This window comes from Anthonomus grandis, chromosome 2 (genome assembly GCF_022605725.1).
Source record: "Anthonomus grandis grandis chromosome 2, icAntGran1.3, whole genome shotgun sequence".
In the NCBI taxonomy this organism is placed as follows: Eukaryota; Metazoa; Arthropoda; class Insecta; order Coleoptera; family Curculionidae; genus Anthonomus; species Anthonomus grandis.
The window spans coordinates 17184101-17203581 of NC_065547.1; the positions used below are offsets into that span (position 1 = coordinate 17184101).

General features: G+C 33.1%; 1 protein-coding gene and 1 long non-coding RNA gene across 2 annotated transcripts in view; one reads left to right on the forward strand and one right to left on the reverse strand.

Annotated features, from left to right (window-relative positions):
- The window catches only part of LOC126750100 (uncharacterized), a 91036-nt gene that overhangs the window by 13862 nt on the left and 57693 nt on the right, over window positions 1-19481 (forward strand). The window contains exons 2-6 of the mRNA XM_050459604.1: window positions 8718-9311; window positions 15064-15355; window positions 15412-15530; window positions 15819-16066; window positions 16124-16324. Of these exons, the coding sequence (XP_050315561.1) occupies window positions 8718-9311; window positions 15064-15355; window positions 15412-15530; window positions 15819-16066; window positions 16124-16324 (1454 nt within the window). The remainder of the gene's footprint in view (window positions 1-8717; window positions 9312-15063; window positions 15356-15411; window positions 15531-15818; window positions 16067-16123; window positions 16325-19481) is intronic.
- LOC126733633 (uncharacterized) lies at window positions 18255-19300 on the reverse strand. Its single transcript, XR_007659797.1, has 2 exons — window positions 19245-19300; window positions 18255-19185 (listed from the first exon to the last, which is right to left on the reverse strand). It is a non-coding gene; the product is annotated as an uncharacterized LOC126733633 (long non-coding RNA).

Consider the following 19481-nt stretch of genomic DNA (forward strand, 5'->3'; position numbering starts at 1 on the left):
AAATAAATGCATCAGATACTATTTAGGTAAATAATATTTTTTCTAAATTTAAACGCGTCTTAGGGCCGTAGTGGCGTTTGACACATTTCCGGACATGGGTCTCTATACTCAAATGGATTCTACTGTTGCATTGAACAACCACTAGAAGTTTGATCCCATAGTTCTGAAACACCCTGTATACTAAGATTATGATGATCAGAAAGAGAGTGACCAATTACTTCTGTAGTATACTAATTTTTTAGATTTGTCCAAATATTGCGTATGGTGTTATTTTTGATGTTAGATCTACATTCAGAGACTTGGGACTTTGGGACACAAGAATTTACAGCAGCAGGTTTTCTCTCAATTATTATTGTCCAGGATTTTACAACAGACTACCTGTCAATATTAAGTCACTCAATCCGAAAAATTTTAAATTCAAAATTAGAGAAGAAAGTTTACAACAAAATTCATTTTATTGATATGACGAGTTTTTTACCTACACATTTTAATTCTCCATTGTAAAAAAAAATGTTTTTCTACTACCGTGTGTAAAGTACTCACTTTACATACTTCCCAGGGTTTGTACAGTTTCACTTTTCACGCACTACTGCGTAATAAGTTATTTGACATTTATTCGACATCATTTTTTTTGACGTTTTTTTACGTTCTAGTGCGTAAAATAATTGGGTATTATTTATTTTTTAATGTTCTCTTCGGTAGTAATGTGTGTAACGTGTGTAAAATCTCCTTTTTTTTGATCATGAAAATTGACAAATTTCTTGTTCATAAAAAAAGAATTATTTTACACACTTGTTACATAAATAACTATTTTGTTAATATCCTAAACGTATTTTTACCTATTGTCTTTTTTTATCTAATTTGTAAGTTTTATATTGATACTGTATTATTTTCTTGACTATATCTATCCATATAAAAAAATTAAGGACTGATTTTGTATGTAGGTAGTTTTTTTGTCATGATAGTTTCTGAGAAATAGGTAGAAATAGATTTAATCAATTTTTAAAAAATCCTCGAATTGTGGGCCCGACAATTGAATTTATGATTGTTTCCTAACAAAATTCATCGTAACTCTTTTGCTATGATAGTTAACGAAATAATTCAACTGGTCTTAAATATAAAGGTTCGTTTTATATTCTTACAGTTTTTTTTCAAATTAGTAGTTTTTTCAAAAATCTCTCAATTTTTGACGCGACAGTTAAATACGTTTTTTTAAACATTTCTTTAAAAATTTCGCTGTACCTGTTCTGTCACGGTTTTTGGAAGCCTCATTCAACTTGTATTATGTAGCAGATAGTTTAAGGTTAATTTTATGTATTTACACTTATAAATTAATTAGTTTCTAAAAAATTATCCAATTTTGGGACCCACCCCACACATGATTGCTTCTTAACAAAATTCATCGCCACTCTTTTGCTATCGAAATCGTCAGTAGCAAAAGTTTTATTGCAAAAAAAAAGTTGTATCAAGTTTTGACCCAATGTGTTGTAAGAAAACTCTCTGTAACTCTTTTGTTGTAGTGGAATTCAGAAAACTCATTCTTGTATTATGTAGCAGAAAATAGTAAGAAAGAAAGAAAGAAAGAAAGAAAATGTGCTATATTACGTAAGAATAATCTTGTGTACAAGCAACCTACAAGCTAAAAAAACAAAACAAAAATACAATTTCAAAAATTGACAAAACAATGAACAAAATTAAACACAAGAAGACAAAACTTTTTGAACATACTTGAATTAAAGATAACTAAATAAAACAATCAATTACTAAATAAAGGTAAACTTGTTGACAAAACTAGAGAAGAAAAAAGGAAAAAAAAAACTTTCCAACATGTCCAAGGTTAAAACCTATCATTAAAAAAGTCATCGAGGTTATAATATGCCTTAGCCAATAAAAGCGTCTTTAATTCTCTTTTAAATTTCTTAACATCCGATATATGTCTAACACATAGAGGAACACGATTGTAAATTTTTTTACTTATGTAAATTAATGAGTTTTTGGTGAGGGAAGACGTAGGAATAGGTAGGGGAACATCATTTACATGACGAGTCAAATGGCCAGTGTCAGAGGGTAGTTTGGGAATTTTGTGAATAAGAGCAGCTGTTTCTAAGATAAAGAGTGAAAAAAGAGTTAGGATTTTTTCAGAAATGAAGAAGGGTTTGCAAGAATCTCTTAACTTAGCAGAACACAGGTATCTAACTGCTTTTTGAATAACAAAGACAATGTTAAGTAGCCCCTTATTGGTTAAACCCCAAAAAGGCAAGCCATACCGAATATGAGATTCGATAAGTGAAAAGTACACTGAACGTGCAACCACCCCTCCCAGCTCTTGTTTTGCCATTCTTACTGCAAAACATCCAGAAGATAATTTCCCAGCTAAATGTAAAATATGATCTTCAAACCGAAGGCGACCATCAATGGTAATTCCTAGGAACTTGCAGCACTCTTTATTCTGCAAGAGGGAATTTTCGTCAAACATCAGACCCTGAACATCGCACTTAAACCCCATAATAGACGTCTTTCTTACATTCAACACGAGCCTGTTGGAAGCACACCACCCTGATAAAATCTGAAGGTCTTCAAGCATACAAGTCTTAATATAATCAGAATTTTTATGGCTCCATAGTATGGTGGTATCATCAGCAAACTGAACCACCTTGCCCTGCAGTTTCAATGAACTCAAGTCATCCACATACAATAAAAATAACAGTGGTCCCAATACTGAACCCTGGGGAACGCCATTTTGCCATCAATTTTGACTCAAGCCATCGCAACGCTACGCCCCTAAAACCATATTTATCGAGCTTAGATAACAGCATTCCATGATCCACACAGTCAAATGCTTTGGATAGATCACAAAACACTGCCGCCGATGACTCCCCAGAATTCAAGGACACATAGACGCTCTCCAAAAAGCTAAAAACAGCATCATGAGTCCCTTTAACCGCTTGAAATACAAACTGATTTGCAGACTAAATGCCATTATGATGTAAAAAGGACAAAATTCTGCTTTTTGCAAGTTTTCCAACTATCTTAGAGAAGATAGACAAAATAGAAATGGGACGGAAATTACAAGGCTGATCCAAATCTCCACCCTTATGAAGAGGGATAACCACTGCCTCTTTTAAACATGAAGGAAAAATGCCAATATGTAAAGAATTGTTTATGGCAGAAACTAAAGCATTTAAGACTGAATCAGGCAAAAAGAGTAACAACCTCGAAGATATCCCATCAGCTCCAGATGATTTGTGGTTTTTTAGGTGTTTGATTTCATTTTTTACTTCGGTAAGATTGACAGGATGAAAGAAAAATGAATGCTCAACCGACACTTGTTGAAGATAGTGTAAGGGATCAATGTTACTACGAATGCCCTTGAGCAAGATATTAGGTATATCACAATAATAGTCGTTTAAAATGTCAGGTCTTAACTCCGGTTCAGATACTTTTCTATGGCAATGTCTAAAATCATTAATAATCGACCAACACTCTCTTTGCCTATTTGATGACATATTTAAGCGATCCCTATAATAATTAGATTTTGCTGCTTTAATTGTCTTTCTGTACAGACTACGGTATTTCTGATGATATACAAGGATATTTTCATTTGTGGTATATTTGCACAATTTAGTCAAAAAACGGAGGTTTTTACCTGAAATTCTAAGGCCTTTTGTGACCCATGGTTTTCGTTTCTTAGTTTTAAGCCTCATTTTAGGAAAGCACTGATTGATCTTATCACACAGAACTTGAAAAAATAAAGTAAGTGGGTCAGAAACCGTTTCAAGTGCATTCCAATTTACCGAAGCTGTAGCAGCAGAAAAAGCATTGAAATTTCTCCTGCTGAAAATTCTTCCCATATAATGAGATGAAGATAATAATGTGCCATATAAGACAGTATTATATGGCACTTTAGCAAGAATAGCTTCATGATCGGAAATACCAGATGAAAGTACTGTGCATAAAACGTCATCAAAATTTGTACAGAAATAGTCAATTGTAGTTGCAGATGAAGAAGTTATTCGTGTGGGAGAAAGAACGTGCATTTTTAAGTCGTAAGAATTTAAAATACTTAAAAGAGAAGTACGTGGTAAGGTTTCATCAGTGTAGTTGATATTAAAGTCACCAGCCAATATAACCTTAGAGTGTAGGGACAACTGCCACAACTGGGATAAAAGAGAATCAAGTTTGTCCAAAAACATAGCAATATCTCCTGTAGGTGGCCTATAAACACAAAGAATATATAAATTAAAACGCTTACAAAAAGAAAGAGAGAATTCAAAAACATTCTCTAACAGAAGATTATCATACTTATCAATATTACCAAAAAATCGTTTCAATTGTTTGCCTAGCCAAGATCATGTTCCTCCATGTATAGATTGTTGACGACAAAAATTTGATATAGGAACATAATCAGATATTAAAAAACATTCACTAGGCCTCAACCAGTGCTCAGTCAGAAGTACAATATCACGAAAATTACATGTGTCCAGCAAAAGATGAAGCTCATCCATCTTGTTTCTTAGGGATTGTATATTAAGAATAAAGATAGTTAAGCTTTTCGAAGAGCTAATTTCAATCTTACTAGTAGAATATGAACATGAATGAGATTCAACCTTCGTGGACATAGTATGCTGCTACATTTTATGTTTTTCTACTTTTCCTGAGAATCGATTATTTTTTTTAAATCCTCGAAATTTGGGTTCGACAGTTATGTTGCTACAAAATAAAGTGCTTTGACTAGGTCCTATGTTAAACTTCTTTGTTTCTATAGTAGTTGTATATGCTATTGATATTAGGTACAATAACAGTAGAGGTACGTTTAATGTTTTTTCAGTTTTTTTAAACAAATATTTGTTTCTGAGATATGTATCTACAAATTTCGGACCCGACGGTTGCAATTTTAATTTAATAAAAAATAAATAAAATCAATAAATAAATCAATCAATAAATAAATAAATAAAAAATAATTTAATAAAATCTTCTCCAACTTTTTTACCAGTATACTTAGAAATGTGATTCAAACGATGCGGTATGAAAGATGAATGAAGGTATATTATATATCTTTAGAAAAATCTTTTTTCAAAAAATGTTTAATTATTTTACGAAATTACTGAAATTTGGAATTGATAATTTGATTTTAAATTATAATACGCAGCGAAAACAAAGACCATATAGGCTTTGTTTGAACTAGTTAAAGTATAAAGCAACTCTAAGAAAACTTCAGTAAAAACTCAGTGATTGTTATGTTCACTCTAAATGAGTTTTTGAAATACCCTGAACTATAAAACCCAGAAAATATTAATAAACATTTTATGAATAAAAGTTCCTATTGACCAAAATTTTACTGATTTCTATTCCAGTAATACATTATTTAATATTAATAGTAATTGAAAATTCCGATTAATAAATATTGGTTGAGAATTAATATTGAAAAATTTCCCATTCGTAAAATTACAGAGGTTGATCTTTACAAATCATTTCGGCAAATAAAGTCTAAATATAAAGGCTTTTCCGACATGACTTACAATTGCCAAAATATTCAATGGTAGTCTAGAAAGAGCAGAATATCCCTCTATATGGAAACTGTCATTATAAAACCTCTCCCTAAGGCAGCTAATATTTCAGCACTGGATCAACTTAGGCTTATAGGTATTTTGCCAACTCTTGGAAAAAATGCTCAAGATTCTTGTTTTTGAGATTCGATTTGAGTTCTAGAGTTCATTGACCCTAAACATCCAGATAATAAGTCTAGCCTTAGGGTAGGCCATTGTACTCCAGCCGTTGAAAACAAAGTCAGTTCTAACATAAATTGAAACATGGATCAATCATTAATTTCCTGTGTTGTTCTCCTAGGTTATACTTAAGTTAGATATGCTTATTGCCAAATTCTTCTACAGTTGTTTCTCATGTAAAGCGTATTTCTCATGTAAAGCATTTAAATAGTCTACCACAGGAAAGTATTCTTGGACCACTTTTATTTTTATTTTATACCTCCTCCTTGCTCTGTTCTTATCTACGCTATTGATACTCAACTTCTATCATTCTTTAGACCTCACGACTCATGTCTGGTTCTCAGCCTTATTATAATGATTTGAAGAGAATTTCTGCTTGGTCTGCAAAATCTGGCTTATTGTTAAATGCAAAAAAGTGCATATTTGATTATTGGATCAGATTGTACTAGGGAAAAATTTTACTCATTTAATTTTATCAGTCTGCATCAGTCTCAATAATGTTGTTCTTCCAGCGAGCATGCGAGAAATGTATGCCTCGTTTTTGATAGTTCTCTTAATTTTGACTCATATATTGTGATCTCTGGAGGTGCCAAGTATAATTCACAATACATTCAACATATGTTAATAATAACTATCTGAAATTTAATTTACGTATTGGGGTTCACTTTGCTCTAATTATGCATCGCATAGTGAGTACACCTTGCCCAACTACCTGGTGCCTCGGGGAGACCTCTATAACCTGAATCTCAGGAATTTTGTTAGATAGCATATTTCTATCCACAAAAGTGAAAAATGTAAAAACTTTGTGAGCAGAGCAGTAAGCTTTTTAAATTCTGATTTTTTTGTATTATTAACTAGCTCTAGTCGGTCTATATTTAGGACTAAATATTTTAAAACTTGACTATCTTGTATTGTGATTACAGGGTAATATTTTTATTCTAATTAATATATTTTTATCCAAATGTGTTTATGAGTAGATATACAGGGTGATTTTTAAGTTGAAATTTTTTTTTAACTGTGTATAGAACTCGGTAAAATATAAATTTTTTTCAAATAACTTTTTTCGATACACTCAAAAACAAGGGACATACAGAATAAAAAAAGTGAATATGCGTTTGTTTTTCATCGTCTGTTTATGTTTAGTTTTTGCTCGAATTTTTGTATTATCGATCACGCATTGTACCGATCAGTTAGTCTTAGACACTTTTGGTTTATTGTTGTTAATTTTAAATTTGCAAATCCCAAAAATGGCACATCGTTATGAAAACAATGAACTTATGGATATGTTGCTTATTTATGTTTTCAAAGTGCTGCTGCTGCTTCGGTATTATACGCAGACCGCTTTCCTTTGCGGAATCATTCTACACCCAGAAGTTTCATAAATCTTATTCAACATGTTAGGGATACTGGCGATTTACGGGCACATCGTGGAGGGTATGCAGGAAGAGGAAATAGACCTGAAAATGTTCATAGGGAAGAACAAATTTTAAATCTCATTAAAGAAGATCCAACAACAAGTACTCGAGTTGTTGCAGGGCAGGTCGGATTAAGTCAAACAAAAGTATGGACAACATTGCGCGAGAATCAATTTAATCCCTTTTACGTTCAACGTGTCCAAGCGCTACTGCCTGAAGACTTCCCCCGCAGAGTTCAGTTTTGTGAATGGTACCTCCAACAACATGAAAATGATCAACATTTTTCGAACAAAATTTTAGCCATGGACAAGGCAACATTCACCCGAAACGGAATTAACGATTTTCGAAATACGCATGTTTGGTCTGTTGATAATCCCCATGCAATTCGCAGAACCAATTTTCAACACCGCTTTTCTGCTAATGTGTGGGCAGGAATTGTGAATGGGATACTTGTTGGACCATTTATCTTACCAGACCGTTTGACGGGTGATGTTTATTTGGACTTTTTGCAAAATAATCTGCCTGTTCTGTTAGAAGATGTGCCACTGAATATCAGGCAAGCTATGTGGCTCCTGCAAGATGGAGCATCTGCCCATTCTAGACGAGAAGTGAGCGAATTTTTGGATATAAGTTACCCAAATCGGTGGATTGGCCGAAATGGACCAGTTGCATGGCCACCAAGGTCGCCAGACCTAAATCCATGTGACTTTTTTTATGGGGGTATATGAAAAGTTTAGTTTCCAAGACGCCTATAGACACACAAGAAGAACTAATAGCACGTATTGAGTAAGCTACGGCAATAGTTAGACAAAAACCGATTTCTCTATTGTGTGCCGTTACGGAACAGTGGTTACGCCGAGCAAATCGTGTTGAAGTTAATGGTGACAACTTATTTAAATTAGAGAGGACCGTATTGGACTCATTTTATAACATTTTGGCAATGCAATTTTTTTATTTTTCGGTTTTTTGAATAAAGTTATTTGAAAAAAATGTTTATTTTGGCGAGTTCTATACACAGTTAAAAAAAAAGTATAAACTTAAAAATCACCCTGTATAGATAGTTTTAAGTTGTCAGTTTTCTTTGTTGATCTATCCTATATATTGTATGCTGTCTTTTTTAATACGCGATACACGTATTTTCATATGTGTATAGTAATATAAGTTATAGAATATGGTAATATGTTTTATTTGTTGTAATCAGGTTTTATGGAAGAACGCACCCTGCGAATAACACCTTTTTTGTGTACGCATATGTATCTATATTTATGGTTGTATCTTCTTTTCTTTTTTTTTTCTTTACTATAACATGTTATAAGCTACCTTATGGCAAGACTAATCAAGAATTTTTCTTAACCGTTTGTTGATATAATCTAAAATTGCAACACTAACAATATATTATTTACTATCCTACTCATAAGCAAGATAATCAAAGAAAACAATACATCACGCCACACAATCAATGGCAGCCCGAACGTTAAAAATAGATCAAAACGAAATCAAATATTGACGTACGATGTCTTAATAAGAAACATGAATGAGATAAGAATATTTATTTTATAATTTTATTCTTTTTCAGTTTTGACTGGACTCATCTTACTTTTCACGTTGAGCACTATAGGCACACTCGTGATGTGGTTCACAGATACTTACCAAAACCAAATTCAATCGATGATGATCCTATCGGAAGACTCTCAGGGATTTAATCTATGGAAGAGCTCACCTATCGAAGTAAAACTAAAAATTTACATTTTTAATTATACCAATGTGGAGGACTTTGAACGGGGCAAAGCAGAGAAATTACACGTAGAAGAAGTAGGCCCTTACGTTTACTATGAAAAAACTGAAAAAGTCAATATCAGATTCAGCAAAGTTCTTGGTACAGTCTCATACCAGGAAAAACGCACCTACAGATTTAGTCCGGAACTATCGAATGGTACCCAGAACGACACCTTGGTGGTACCAAACTTGTCGATGTTAGCGGGAGCTTCTAGGCTGCAAAATCGAAATTATCTGCTAAGATTGTCGTTTAATGCGGCACTTAATGCTATGGATGCCAAAGCATTTAGGAGTGTGCGGGCGCATGAGCTGGTTACTGGCTACGAAGATCCGCTTTATGAGGCTTCCAAGTTAATATTAAAGTGGGAAAATAAGAAAGTTTTTTCGGAAATAGGTAAGTTTTAGGATTGCTGACTCATTTTCTCAAGTAGAACCCTAATGTGATAGAAACATCCGATTTATGTGGCATGTATATTTGTACAGGATGTAGGATTAAGTAGAAATATCAATGAAATATTTAAAATTCACTTTAAAAACACCTCTTTTTATTAAACCTAAAAAGGTAAGAGAAAATCTTTCCAGGGTCTTTAAAGAACCTATCCACATAGTTATAATCTTTTTTTGAATTTTTGGTTTAAAAAAGTTCTTAAAAAGCTGGAAAAGTACGAATAATTAGTTTTCCAGGCATTTTAGGTCGTTTTCTAAAATACTGAGAAAGAAAACTTCAAAAAATAAGAAGAAAATCAGGTAAATCTTTTTCTTCTTCAGGTACCTATCCGTTTCAAATTTTGCCAATTATAACTTTTTTGTAACAACACGAAACAGTTCTATTAAGCTTTTCCCTAACCAAGTCTGTAACCATGATATTATTTTTCCTTCGGATCCTCTTTTACCCAATACGCTCTTCCTTGTATTACGGTTTGAATTAGGGAGTACCGATCTTTATTTCTTATAACATGCCCTAGATATTCTAGTTTTCTTTTTTAATGGTATAGATGACATATCTTTTTTCATTCTTCTTAGCACTTCTATGTTTGTCGTGTGAGCTGTCCATGGTATTCCGAGCATTCTCTTATTGCAGCCACATCTCAAATGCTTACAGATTTTTATTCCTAACTCCTGTGAGTGTCCAGGATTCTACGACATACAATAAAACAGAAAAAAACATAGCATCATAAGTACTTTACTTTCGTTTTAAGAAATATGTTATGATTTTTAAAGATGGCACTCATTTTGTGAAATACCATCCCTACTTTTTCTATACGATTTTACTTCTTGTGTACTGTCATCTTGTGCCATTGTTAATTTATCATGGATTCAAGGTACCAATATTGTTGAACACATTTAATTTGAGTTTCAGGGACATATAGGTGATCCCCATTTATATCTCTTTTGGTCATGGTCATTTGTTTCGTTTTCTTTATATTAAGATCAAATTGTTGACTGTATTGCGAGATATGGTCCATTAAACTTTACAGTGCTTCCAAGATATCTGCTCTCAGCATGGTATCATCGCAGTATCGAATATTGTTCAGTCTGACTCCATTCAGAGAGAAACCTTCTTCTACTTTGTTGAAATTTATTTGAGAATATAAGTTGAATATCAAAGCAGAGAGGACAGATCTCTGTCTTACCGTTGTACGGGGTGTTTCAGAACTATGGGATCAAACTTCTAGGGGTTGTTCAGTGCAACAGTAGAATCCATTTGAGTATACCCTTTTCGCGTCCGGAAATGTGTCACTACGCCACTACGGCCTTAAGACGCGTTTAAATTTAGAAAAAATATTAATTACCTAAATAGGATCTGATGCATTTATTTTTACCTTTTGGATATGATACCATCACAACAATTGTTTCAAATGTCTTCCTCCAACCTCAATACACCGATTTAAACGCGGCACATGCTTTCGGCGGACTACACTAAAAATTTGATCCTCGTTTTAAATGATTTCAAATGCTGCTGTTATTCGTCCAATTAAGTCTAGCTCTGATTCTACTGGAGTTTCGTAGACTAAAGACTTTACATGTCCCCACAAGAAAAAATCGAGCGACGTTAAATCGGGTGACCTAGGAGGCCAAGAAACTGCTCCACCTCTGGCAATCCAACGGTGCCCAAACCGCTGAGCCAAATACTTGCGTACTTGTACAGCAAAGTGAGCCGGCGCTCCATCATGCTGAAACCACATTTGCTGTCTAACGTTTAGTGGAACATTTTCAAGGAGTTATGGGAGAACTTCCTCCAAGAAACGCAGATAAATAGGTCCTGTTAACCGTTCCGGTAGAAGGTATGGCCCAATTAAATAATCATCAACAATGCCTGCCCACACGTTGTCAGATCAACGATTCTGATGTTTTCTTGGAAAAATTACATAAGGATTTTCTTCGTCCCAAATATGGCTATTCCTACTATTAAAACTACCGTCTCTTGTGAAAGAGGCTTCATTGGTTCACAAAACATATCGTAAAAACTTTAGTTGTGCAATGATGTGATCCAGAAGCCATCGACAAAATTGAACTCTAGGATGATAATCGGCTGCAGTAATACCTTGTGTTAAGAATGGAGTTGTTGCTCGTGTAGTACCCGCCAGACAGAAGCGTTACTCGTATTCGTATTCTTAGCGACGTCACGTGTACTATTTAATGGTTCATCGGCAACTCGCTAAAGCACCTCTTCGACTTCGAAAAATTCGACTGTTCTTACGGTTCGAGCAACACCAGTATCATGCATCTTGGTCTTAAACATACCTGTCTCAGCGAGCCGCCGAAGAACCGCAATAAACTTTTTGTATCCAGGATGCTGTCGTTCGGGATAACGTTCATGATACAACTACGATGCTGCTCGTGCATTGCAGTTTGTTGCTCCGTATGCCAAATGCATATCCGCCAATTCTTGATTGGTAAAGTTTTTCATTAGCAATAAATGTTTAAAAATTGTAAGCTTTAAAATTTTTAAACATGACGTTGAGAATTGACATTGATAAGCGTTGATTTTAAACAATTGTTATTATGGTATCATGTACAAAAGGTAAAAATAAATGCACCAGATCCTATTTAGGTAATTAATGTTTTTTATAAATTTTAACGCATCTTAGGGCCGTAGTGGCGTAGTGACGCTTTTCCGGATATGGGTTCCTATACTCAAATGGATTCTTCTGTTGCACTGAACAACCCCTAGAAGTTTGATCCCATAGTTCTGAAACACCCTGTATTTCCACCTGTTCCGTTCGATCTCTATCAAGGCTTAAGCATGCTGTCGGATTCAGCATGGAAGCCGGTCTCTTCCTGAATATTAATCCTTTTATGATGTTGAACACGATCTAATGCTTTTTCATACTCGGTTAGACATGCGTACATTACAGTTGACGTCTATGCATTTCTGAATTAGGAATTTGTTTCTTAAGAATTTTAATAATCTGTTCTTCGCATTTGTTGTAAATTCTTCTGTAGTTGATTTTAAGAAAAAAAAATTCCAGGGTGTTTAGCAAAACTATTTGTTCAATTCTCTTTTTCTGAAAAAAAAAACATGTCAAAATGTTTCGAAAATCAAAAACCCTTAGAAAACTATTAACAACGATTTTTCCAAGTAATAATTTTTAAATTGTTCTTTGCCTATCTAAAAAATAGCTTAAGAAGCCTAACAAAATAACACAAAAAATTCCCAAATATATCTGATTTAATGAGGGCAACTGTTTAAATTCAGTTTCTTAAATTACCAGAAAAACTAAGATAAAGTTCCAGGCGTCTTAAAAAGCCTGTAAAGGTAAGACCACAAATTTCCAGGAGCTTTAGAAGGCCAAAGAAAGTAACAAGGATAACGTTTCTAGATTGGTAAGATTATTTTTTAAATTCTTGCTCGATTTTTTAAAGAGCGCCTTAACAATCTGGAAAAGTAAGAAAAAATAATTTGCCAATAATTTTCTAAAAATGTGAGAACACCACTATTTAAATGCTTTTTGGATTAGCCCAGATTGGCCTGGAGAACTAAGAACAAAAATCATTTTTCAACGAATTGAGAAGATTTCCTAAATTCTTCTTTACCCAAAAAATATATTAAGAAGCTTGGAAAAGTTAGATGAAATAATTTCCCTTAAGAAGCTTAAAATGGTGACAAAAAATGCAGAAATTTACTACAACTATCTAAAAAACAGGTTAAAATTAAGGTTATCTGAGATAATCCGAAAAACCCCTTGAACCTCTTGGAAAATGAAGAGAACGAAAATCCAGATGTTTGTAAAAGCCAGGAAAAGTAAGACAAAAAATTCCAGGAGCATTAGATGCTAAAAATTTTAAGTAAAAGACATTTTCAGGAAACTTAAGAGAAGTAAATTCAGGTATTTCAAAAAGCCTAAAAAAAAAACGGAAAATTTTCAAGGCAGTAAAGATCGTTTTTAAATTCTTCCTCAATTGCGTAAAAAGCGCTTAAAAAATCTGATACAAACTATTGTTTAGATGAGATTCGGTTAAGATTATTTTCTAAAAAAGTGACCGAAAAGCTTTTAAACTTATCTTATATTACTTGGAAAACACCTTAAAACTCTTAAAAATGTAAGAATAAAAAATTTTTAGTCAGTTTAGGTAGTTTTCTAAAAAAGTCTACGAAAATGAGATAAAAATCAGGCAAATATCAAACCTAAGAAAAATGGGTTAAGATCGTTTTTTTTCTTAAGTCCTTAACGAGCGCGTCAAAAATCTGGAAAAGTAAGAGCATTCCAGTAGATTCAAAGTAAGACCAATAATTTTCAAGAACCTTAGAATTCCAAGAAAATTAATAAATTTTCCAGGTAGTTAAGATAATTTTTTCAGACTGTTCCTCGATTGCTTAAAAATCTGGAAAAGTAACAGCATGCAACTATCCAAGCAAGTCGTTTCCTAAAAAAAGTAAAAAAAGATCTTGAAAATAAGTGAAAAAAAACTCAGGCAGAAATCACTTTTTTCTTAGAATATTTGTAAAACGCCTAGATTATCTGTAAACGCAAAAAAATATTCAGGTATTTCAAAAAACCTGGAAAAATAAGGCGTATTTTTTTCAAGATTCATCAAAGGCCAAGAAAAGTAATAACAGGAAATTTTTCAGGCAGTTAAAATCGTTTTTTAAGAAAGTGACAAAAATGTAACTTTATAATATAACTATTTAATTCTTCTTAGATGACCTCAAATCCTACCAAAACCCTAAAACTGCTGGAAAAAAATAAAGCAATAAGTCTCAGGGGTCCCGAAGAAGTTAAAAAACTAATAAAAAAATATGTTCCAGAAATTTATTTCTTAAATTCTTCTTCGATTGCCTGAAAAGCTCCATTTTAATGGAAAAGAAACAAAAAGTTTTGCACCTAGTTACGTGAAAAGGAAGAAAGACAAAATTTACAGGCGGTTAAGATCGCATTTTTTGCTCTTTTCTTCAATTGCCTGGAAAAGATAAACGGTTTTAGCAGTTTTAAATATGTACAAATACCACAAAATAAAATAACTAGGGGAAATGTAACATTACCATCATTTTTACCCTATGCAAAAATTCCCTTTAGGTCTCAATCAGATGGTGATCGTCCATTACATACGATTCCTGCTATTAAATCTTTTTTTCACATTTCACTCCTCATCGACCAAATACTATTTGAGACGACATATCCAACATTATTTATTCAAAATCTTCCGTTTCTGCTACGACAATCCGTCTTTAAAAATTCATTTTTACCAACTTCCTGAGGTAATTTACCTAGCTAATTTACCTAGTATTTACTTAGAAAGCTTACTTAGAGATTACTTTTTACTAGCCTTCTTAAGACATTCATTTTTTTTACTAAACTCTCAGTATAAAGTTGATGAGCTTAAACATTGTCAAAAGCTCAATATTAATATGCACTGGAAATTTACTAAATTAATTTTTCTACATGTACTTTGGTAAGTTGTTCTGGTATATCACCAAGAACATTTTTATAATGGCTTTATAAAGAGTTTTGGGGATGTGATTTGGTGAGTCAGGAATTTAAAACTGATAAGGGTCTAATCCCATTACTATCATTATGCTCTGGAAATTCACAAAAATCTTCTTTGATTTCCATGCATAAGTAATTCTTTCTTCTGCTGGCATGACTCTTCCCGAAGATATAGATCTTCAAATATAATTTTATTTCATTCTGATTTTTTTTCAGGAGTTCTTGCCCTTAAACAAGGCGTCCAACCTGACGTATTCACCATCCACACCGGCGCATTTGATTTTTCGAAAATAAGCCAAATTCAGAAATATAACGGACGTAGCGAGTTCGATTTCTGGGGCAGCGATTCCTGCAATAACATTCAGGCTTCTGATGGTATTATATACCCGAAAGATCTCGTCAGGACGAAAAAGGACATCGAATTCTTCATGCCACAGATGTGCCGGAAGATGCCTTTGAAATACGTTGAGGAAACTCGGATATTGGACAATAAGATTCCTGCTTATAGGTACACCTATTGTGTTCATATGCCGTGACACATAATCGTAATAATTTTTCTTTTAGATATAGGCTTTCTCCTAATATCTTTAACAGCTCAGCACCAGAGAACAAATGCTACTGCGATAAAACCACTGGGCAGTGCCCACCTAAAGGGTTGTTTAATGCGTCTCAATGCACATTTGGTAAGCAATTATTTAACTTTTTAAAGTGGCAACGCTGCTCGAATACACGCGCATGCGTTAAATGTCGTGGCTTGCGTGGCTTACCAATCGAAAACACGTGTTCTTTTTGGGTTGTGTATACAATAAAATGTTGCCGTATTTATTATATAGACGCAACATGTTCGCAAGAGATGTTTTAATAAAGTTGGCTCCTGAAAAAAAAACAATTTATTAAAGACTGTTTCTGGAGAATCCAGTAAGATAAAATAGCTTATCTCCTAAAACTATTAACCTTCTCTGATTTTCCAGGTGTCCCGATCTTCTTTTCCTGGCCCCACTTACATGGCGCTGATCCTGAGATCAAGAATGGTGTGACAGGACTAAGATCAAACTTCAACATCAACGACACATTTGCAGATATTCATCCCAAATGGGGAAACCTGATGCGTGGAAGGGTTATGCTACAGATCAATGTGCAGGTCCATAAGAGTTTTGGGGTATCAGCATTGGACAAGTATGAGAACAATCAAGTGTTACCATGGGTGTGGTTTGATTTTGTAAGTAGACTCTTTTAATAATGACCATATTTAATAATAATCATTGATGCTCTGTAGGGTGTAGAAGACAAAGAACTTACCCCAGATTTGGTGCAGCTGATTTACATGTTGACGTTTACCATCAGAAATATTGAACTGGGGTTGAAGTATGGATGTCTGCTAGCTACCACTGTGACTTTGACCTGTATTTTACTAGTATTAAAGAGACAGAGGGCAGAAAGGTGTAGGGTGGATAGTGTAAGGCAGCCGATGAGCCTGGAATTTTAATAATGTAGAGATTTTCTTTTCTGTGATATTATAGTACATGGAAAACATCAAGTTCCTACTTAATGGGTTGCTTGTGTGAAAATGGTTTCAGTAATCCGTCCAGAGAAAATAAAGGATTTTCAAAAATTGTTATTAAATTATCAGTTTTTGAAAATTTGTGGCTATTTTTATTCATAGACTGATTATTTTTTTAGTTTATCAATCTAAGTGTTAAAAAATGTCAAAATTAGGTTTAGGTGATGATTTTAAGGGATTTTGCTGTTTAAATTTACGTATGTATTGTTATTTTATATTAAAATAAGGTTTTGCAATATAATTATATGGTTCATAAATAGAAAAATTACTACTATTATTTCAGCCTCTCATCGAATACGTTGATGGGCAGTAGCATATTTTTGGTTAGCATTTGAAGTTCAAAATAAGAAAAACTAATGGAAGAAAAAAAAAGCCAAAAGTATGAAATTTAGAAGAATATTCTCTAGAAAGATTCTTAAGGCTTTAAATTACGTAAAAATCCGCGTTTTTTAAGTAATGGTGACTGACGACGTCTGATCTTCAAAGTGACCACTAATTTCAAAATCCAAAATCTAAATTGGTCATACTTTTATGATCAAACAAAAAACATGATATTCAAAAAATTATTCATTATAAATTTTGTTTAGGGTTCGAGCCAGTCAAAGTAATAATTTCAGAAATATCGCCATTTTTAAGTACTGCTGATTAATAACATGGTTTATTCATTAAGAGACATTGATTGACGCTATCTTTAAAATCCAACATTTAATAAACTTACAAGACTTTTAATATAAAAAAATACAATATTCAGAATAATATTCTTCATACACGTTTTAAAGCTTAAAGCAGTCCAAGCAGCAGTTTCAAAAATATCGTTTGCTTTAGGCAGTGGTTTCCAAAGACGAGGTCAAATCTTCAAGGTGACTACAGGAAAATATTCATATCTATCATAATATTTAACATAGAATTATTAGTTAATAACTTAGGTTGAAAATAAACTGGTTATCTATAAGGATCTTCTAATATTATTTATATTGACGACATCAATTAAAATTTGCTTCACGTCAGCAGAGACCTGCTAACAGTTCTTTTTCGATAACTTTTTTTCTACTAAATTTAGAGTTATAAAATAAGCTTTGTTAGGTTTTAACATGAAATTATCTATAACTTCTGTAGTCGTTAATTTGACTCTAAATTAAAGTTGATGAACATATGATTATCTATAGGAATATCGATCGATTATCGATAGGAACCCTTGGTGTGACACTCAAATTACGAGAGAGTTTCACCACTAACCAAAACTCTTTATTTTAATCTCGACACGTGTTTCTAAAAACTTTTTCTAGGTCTTTCTCCCAAAGATTCTAACGATGTTAGAATAAAACTAAACTAAAACTACTTGCAAGTGGCCTTATATATACTAAAGGTGTAACTATAATAGAGCGGAAAATGCAATGAAGCATAGCCGAACAAATCTTAAATACTAACTAAACTATCCAATTGACTATAAGGGATTGGACCTTTATCCCTGTTAAGAATTTATTTTTGATTTCTGAATACTGCTAAACTTTCTTCTGCATCTAATTTTCTATTATTATTAACTGGTTTCAGTAATTTTAAGTTGTCTATCCCTACAAAGAGACCAGTATTTAAAACATGTTCAGTCAAACTTGACTTTTCCATATTTCACATAAGCTATATGTTTTATGTTCTACCTATCTATTATTGATTTATAATACCTTAGAAACGGAATATATTATGGTAGCAATAATACCTGCTATCACACCTAGGGCATTATAAGCGGGCATTATGATAATGCCCGGAAATTTTATTGCTTATCCAATTTTATTTCTCTCATAATAAAGAATAAACATCCATTTTATACAAAAAATAATGCTTCTTTAAATACTAAAAATTAAACTTCATTTCCAAAATAAAAATTACAATTCTGAAATGTCCCGGAAAATATAGCTGATCCCACTATAGAATGGTCGGTGTTTTTTGTGATGGTAGAGGTGGCAGCACTAACGCTATTTTGTATAGTTTGTAAATTGTCCATTAAAGAATTTTCAATAGTCGATACGGAATTAACCTCGGAATTATTAGCAATAATTGGCAATCATTTTGGCTACTTTATTTTTGGATGAAATACTTTCTTCTATATATCCTTCAGCTACTGAAGAGCTTTTCCATTTCCCATGTTGTTTAAGCATTTCAAACGAAGCACCTGCCTCAACAAGTAAAGTTGACGATGTGCGACGCAAACAGTGGCCGGTATAAGCTTCTGCATTATCCAGTTTTAAAAATTTTGCGTTCAATGTTGCGATACTTCCTATGGTATTTTTTCTAACAGGTTGTCCTGTACAGCGACTCTTTCTATAGGTAAGAAAGAATTTTCACTCCTTTATTCCAGCTGGTCTTAATGCTGCATACTTTTTTATTAAATTTAAAGCGCCTAAATCTTCTTCAATGATAGTAAAACGTTTTGAAGTTAAAGTTTTAGTTTCTGGTACCTGTATAACCAAGACCGTTCCTCTATCTTCAATATCATCAATGGTCATTTTGACCAACTCATCTCGTCTTAAACCTCTAAAAACACCCATTAGCAATATGACTTTGTGTACCAAGTAGATATCATCAGGAGCCTTCTTAATAAATTTTATTATTTGTTCTCCTTCCAAAACTTTAGACTACTTCGGGACATATCCTTTCGACTTAACTTTTAAAAAAGATATGAGACGATGGTATTGCGAGATGTCTATATTTTTATAGACCATTAACGTAGACCTTAAGGTAGAATACTTGGTCCAGAGAGAGTTCGGACTGTATTTTTCCGACTAAAAATATTAAAATTTGTTAAACATATGTACCTATTAAAATAAAATCAATAACTTACCAGTTCCTGAAAATATGCTATTAGAACGGTTCGGTTATTTGAACAATTGCGTTGGCATTCTTCCAAATACCAAATATGCCATACTCCCGATCATACTGTTGCCTTGATTTAAGTGGCAAAAGATTTTCGGTCGCTTTTATGGCCTTTTCTCTTATATTTTGTGGAATTTCTTCCATTTTAAGCAAATATTTAAACAAAAAATGCCAACGGACTAACTGACAGAAACATCAAAGTCAA